At 40.3% G+C, this 6,017-nt stretch overlaps 1 protein-coding gene across 1 annotated transcript; it reads left to right on the top strand.

Annotated features, from left to right (window-relative positions):
- Window positions 1-715: 715 nt before the first annotated feature.
- rtn4r (reticulon 4 receptor) lies at window positions 716-2,074 on the top strand (the record flags this gene model as incomplete). Its single annotated transcript, XM_083904869.1, has 1 exon — window positions 716-2,074. One exon carries the CDS (start codon window positions 716-718, stop codon window positions 2,072-2,074), a length of 1,359 nt encoding a protein of 452 aa, XP_083760995.1.
- Window positions 2,075-6,017: the final 3,943 nt, after the last annotated feature.

Raw genomic sequence — 6,017 nt, forward strand, 5'->3', positions numbered from 1 at the left:
TACGTACAGCAGAGTCATGTCAGAGGTGATGGTTCACATGTAATGATCCAGGCAATTTAAATTATAATGGTTTGATGGTGCTGAGCAATAAGCTAATCTGAACCATGGCTGAGGATGTGGAATATGCCTTATTTTAAACATGGATGTCTTCTGGGCAAACAAGTGTAATAATCCTTCAAGCCTCACAGAGTGGTACCACAGCTCTGGTATAGCTCATCTTCATGCTGCACTTCACAAAAATGCTTCAGTCTCAGCTGCACAGTGGAAACTCTAGCAGGCCATCTGTAGCCCTCTTACCACCTCGGTCTCAGGCATCAATCTATTATGAAAGCTTATCTCCAGCATCAGGCTGAATGCCAGCCTCAAGAATGCTGCAACAACATTAGTTATGTCTGCCCCATTATTGCAAGCTAATTCAACACAAAAGCCACACACCCAATTTTAAATGGCCGTTATCTTTACAGGTTTCTTCAGCTGTTTTTAGTTCATATGTCACATAGAACAAAAACCTGTTGCTGTCTGCAGTGTGATAAATGTTTTGATACCTGTACTCACATACTCTCAATCCCTATAATAATTATTGTGTTGATGTGCTATATGTATTACATATTTGCAGTATGTGACAAGTTTAGACCTATAACTATTTACAAAAATGATTTACTCATCAATTGCCTTGTTTTCTGTGTCTTTAGGAGGGCGACTCCTGTTTCTGGTGATGTGGCTGAACCTTGTGCCTCAAACTGACAGCTGCCCTGCCAAGTGTGTGTGCTACAGCGAGCCTAGGCCCACTGTGGCCTGCCAACAACAAGGACTGTTCTCCATCCCTACTGAGATCCCTGTGCGGAGCCAGCGGATATTCCTCCAAAGCAACAAGCTCACAGTGGTGAGGTCCACCAGCTTCAGCTCTTGCCACAATCTCACTGTTCTGTGGCTGTACTCCAACAACATCAGCTACATTGAAGCTGGAGCTTTTTATGGCTTAGAAAGGCTAGAGGAATTGGACATTGGAGACAACAGTAATCTACGCACCATCAGCACTGCAGCCTTTCAGGGCTTAACAAAGCTGCACACCCTCCATCTGCACAGGTGTGGCCTGTCAGAGCTGCCCATTGGGGTTTTCCGAGGAATGTTCTCCCTACAGTACCTTTACCTGCAGGACAACAACATTCTAACCCTGCATGATGACACTTTTCTGGACCTTGCCAACCTCACTTATCTCTACTTGCACAATAACAAGATCAAGATAGTGACAGACAACATGTTTCGTGGATTAATCAATTTGGACCGGCTACTGCTACATGAGAACCGGGTCATCTATGTCCAACCGAGAGCTTTTAATGATCTTGGTAAGCTGAAATCCCTGTTCTTGTTCTTCAATAATCTTACTGTCTTGACAGGAGAGGTCATGGACCCCCTGGTATCCCTCCAATATTTGCGTTTAAATGGTAACCAATGGATCTGTGACTGCCGAGCGAGGACCTTATGGGACTGGTTCAAACGTTTCAAAGGTTCAAGCTCTGAGCTGGAGTGCAACGTTCCTGACTTCCTGGCGGGTAAGGACTTAAAACGTCTAAAAAGTGAAGACTTGGAGGGGTGCGTGGAAATGCCTCAAATCCAGACCGGACTCTTCAACTCGAAGGCACAGTCTGGGAAATTCCAATCAACTGAAAATCCTCTGGGGGAAACAATCCCAAGGTGTTGTCTCGGAGATAACGACAAGTCCTCTATCTTGTCTGGCAAGAGCCGCCAAATCACTAACAACCCCCTTAAAGAGAAGGAGAACATGTCCAAGACAAAATTCAAAGAACCAGGACGAATGAAAAATGAGACCCAGAACAAGCAGAATGATGGACCACTTGGCACCTTGTCCAACACCCTGGATGAGTCTTTGGATAATGTAGACCCTGGCCTCATAGACAATGTGGAATCATCTACAGCTTCAAATAAAAAGAAAAAGAAGTGTGTCAAAAAGCCTAAATCAGACAACCAATGCAACAAAAGCCAGGCTACGACCCTACAAGCTCTTCAATTTTTCTTCATTCCCTTGATCTGGATATCTCTAGCCATGTCTTAGGACAGCTGATCTCACTCTGAATACAGGACTCAAGATTGTTGATGCTCATGACAATGATACAGAAGATGCAGTGACATCTATAACAGGCAGTGACTGAGAAGCAGGGAGTCTGAATGGCCCAACACGGGTGAGGACAAACAATAATGAAGACATTACAGTACATTTAACATAATGGATGCCTTTACAGAACACTACAGATCCAATGTATATAATGAAATGGTGCCCACAATTGTTTGTTCTCTATGTACTTAACTGTACTGTGTCTAAGCTAAACTTCAGAGACTCCTCCCCGTTTCCCTCCTCAAAGCTTTTACCGCTTAGACAGGACACCGGAAGACTGAAAAAAAGACAAATATAAAAAATAAAGAAAAAATAGGAAGTCAGAGACAGGATGCACACGAAGAATGTTGGGTCTGTTCAATAAAGATAAATGATCTCCTCCCATTATTTAATAAAAGTGATGCATTTGTTGGGTAATGTTATGTTTTTTTATGTTTCTAAAAGCAAATGTTTTTCCTTCCCCAGTTTCAGTTGTATTTTCATGACAGAAAGGGTGAATCGATCACATTTACCAAAAGAATGCTCACAGTTTGTTTATGGAAATGGCAAAGGAACCATAGATATGCATTTTATTTTACTTGTGTACAAGTATGAATATATTATGAATAAAAGTTCTTATTTCGTAGCTCCTTTCGCTTTTTGGTGTGATACTTTCAAAGAGGACACATACATGGACTTCACAACCTCTCAAATATGATGTTATTACATTTGAAACAACTGTTTACCTCATACAAAAGAAATTAACTGAAGATGATCCTATGGGTTATTTTAAAATGTGGGGGGGAGGGGGTGGGGTTTAGCTGTGTTATTAACACACAGTTAAACTTCATGAGCAGAGATCACCACGTCTGTATTGACTTCTGGCTCCTCACAGGATAAAATGTTTTATGGAATACTGAAAAACTATAGAACTAATTAACATGTACTAAGAAGTAACATGTACTCTGTTCTGATATCACTATGCACTTCTAATTGAAAACACATGGGAATAAATATTGTAGACCCCTGTTCTATTGTCTGCAATCACCACCCCTTCTCCTCATCTTGTGAAGGATCAAACCAAATACATGATTATGTGATTATGTAATATGCAATTTAAAACAAGGTTAAATCCACAGCATCCTCTCATGCAGCATATTTGCATTTGAGTTTTAACTCCCCTAAAAATCCCCTCTTTTAAACAGTGCAGAACATGGTTATGAAATCTTGCACCAATTTGTCTAACAAGGCGCTAATATCTCCTGTTTACAAGGGAGAGTAGTCTAGGACAATGAGCCCTGAGTTGATTGGACAAGAGAGTGATGAAAAAGTGTACCATGATGCAAGCAAGGTCTAACTAGCCAATGGTAAAATTTGAATGCAGTAGCTTTTGTATGACCAGAAAGAGGCAGTAGATATACAGATTTTTTCTTTTTATCATACAAGTATAATTTAAGTAATTTACACTAAACTGTGATGATTTGCATTACTAGATACCCATATTCACCTGCTTTTAGTGATGTGTCGGTCAATAATGAGCCAGGTCTAAGATCCGCATCTTCTGCTGAGAATCCATGCAAGCAGGGGCGGGACTTTATTTTGACAGACAAACCATGTGGGCCAAGGACATGCCATAGGATCATACCATTATGTAAAATATGGAATGGGGCAGACTATCTGGAGACAACAAGTGTATTGGTACATACCAGGTACACAGAGAGGACAGAGAGACAGAGGATCCAGAACACAGAGCAGTTAGGCTGCTTTTTTTTTGCATTACTATGTTAAAACGTATGTACAGAGGCTATTTGTGCAAGATAGAGTCTTATATCCCCTTTTTCCAGCACAACCTATAGGCAATCTGATGAAAATGTGTTTTTTTTCACCAACTATATAAACACACCTGAGCAAAAAGTACTTAAATATTTTTTTTGGAATGGGATGGAATTTGTGAAATTTGCAAGCACATCACAGCTCAATGCTCGCTTGGCTCGTTTTTATGACACCTAAGAAAACAAATATTTTGTTTTGTAAAGTCTGAAGATGTGACCTATATATGGCCAGAGTTGTGTATTCCTGAAGAAAAGAAAAGGCTGCATTTCAAAGATAATGTAAACTGCAAAGCTCAGTGCAGGGTTAGGTTGGTTGGTTAGGGCAGGTTCTGTGTTCAGTTGTTCATTACAAGATTTGATTAAAATATATATATAAAAAAAGCATAAATAGTAACATTTTTTTTGTCATGAAAAATTGCATAATTGATAAAATAAAACATGCTGACCAACACACAAACAAATAATTGCTAAATTAGAATAAAATAGTAGTAAGACTATGTAAAGAGCCATTTGGGAGCCATAAGAGCCTGTTCTTCTGGGGAGCCAAAAGATCCGAAGGGTGGAGCAGGAATCTATATTTAACACCAAATTAAGTCAAATGAAGTGTCAGTCAGGAAGAAGATTGCACTCAGGTCTTGTCAACAGCCTTCATTTACATGTATATTGTACGAATGAAAGGATTAGATAGCAGGTTGACCTGATATCCTCAGAGCTTTCCATTGTTGACGATTAACCCTCGAAAGTAAAGAAAAATTAAAAGGACCAGGGGAGATATTGATCTTGTGTAGGAATCAAGAGGGAAAATCAACAAGGCTCTTTCCAACAAAGTCCTCGACCAACTGCTGATACTCAAGCAGCTGCAGGCTGAGAGGAAGCTGGTAACTGTCCAAGCTCACACATACATGTCTATCTGACTGGGCAAGCATTCCACAGCTGAGCCCCATTCATATTAAAATATGTTAAAATAATGTGGATCAGAGGTTAAAAATGCATTGCTATATAACTACACAATAATAATATTTTTTACTTTAGAATGCAAAATTATTATAGGTTCTTATTTACACTACAACCAGAGTGCATTCTGAATTAAAAGTATGAATTCCTATCACACTGCACCAAGGAGACAAGGTGAAAGTTCTGTAATGACAATTCAGGTTTTGTACCTGTACCTGAATCCGTCCACACAGCAAAGATAAGTCCAATAGTCAGAGTCAATATCCAATAATCCAGGCTCTTAACACACTATGTAAAACTTACCATGAAAAGGCTAGAATGCTGACACAAAGGTATAAGAGAAACTGGCACAGACAAAATGATTGAGACTGAATTTACTAAGGGAGGAGAGACAATGGAGAGGAGGAGAGGTACAGGTACAAAACACAAGAGCTGTGTCTCACTAATCCTGGATAAATGTGTCTAAAATTAAATACAAAGTTGTGTGAAATATTGTATATAAAGTAGCATTTATCCACACGCCTTGTTGTAAAATTGCTTCACAAAAACAACGAATGGACGATGAATCCACACAGGGGAGGACCCATCCCCGGGATTGAGACATAGATTCATCATCTGGATGTTGTCAAAATGCATCACAGCACCACAAACATGGACTGTCCCAATTTCATATGAATTGTCAGCTGCATGAAATGTGGCCGACGTTTGCCCATGGTCAGCCGCGAAAGACACATCTGGTGTACAGCTTTGTTGAAGGTTTCTATTCTATATCAATATGACAGTTAGCCTCAAAATACATATGTCACTATAGGGCTCTTGGTTGTTTACAAACAGTGCGGATGAAGAAGGGCGCCACTCAGCGTTTAACTAGCAGTGTCGTCGTGAAGTTAGCCGGCTCTCATATACGAATTCAGACGGCTAAAGAAAAAATGAGAGCTGTTTTCCTCGTACTACGCCAGCTTGTGATACAGCTTGATGACCCATATGCTTTAGGCAACTGAGTGGATAAATGACGAGACAAAGTGGCCCCCTCTGCAGTGGCCCGATATCCACTCATACCTGATCCACACTCCGAGTCTTTATTCCAAAGAGAACTTAAAGTCCTACACGACTCTGGA

The sequence above is a fragment of the Microchirus variegatus genome (assembly GCF_963457635.1).
Source record: "Microchirus variegatus genome assembly, chromosome: 18".
Lineage (NCBI taxonomy): Eukaryota > Metazoa > Chordata > Actinopteri > Pleuronectiformes > Soleidae > Microchirus > Microchirus variegatus.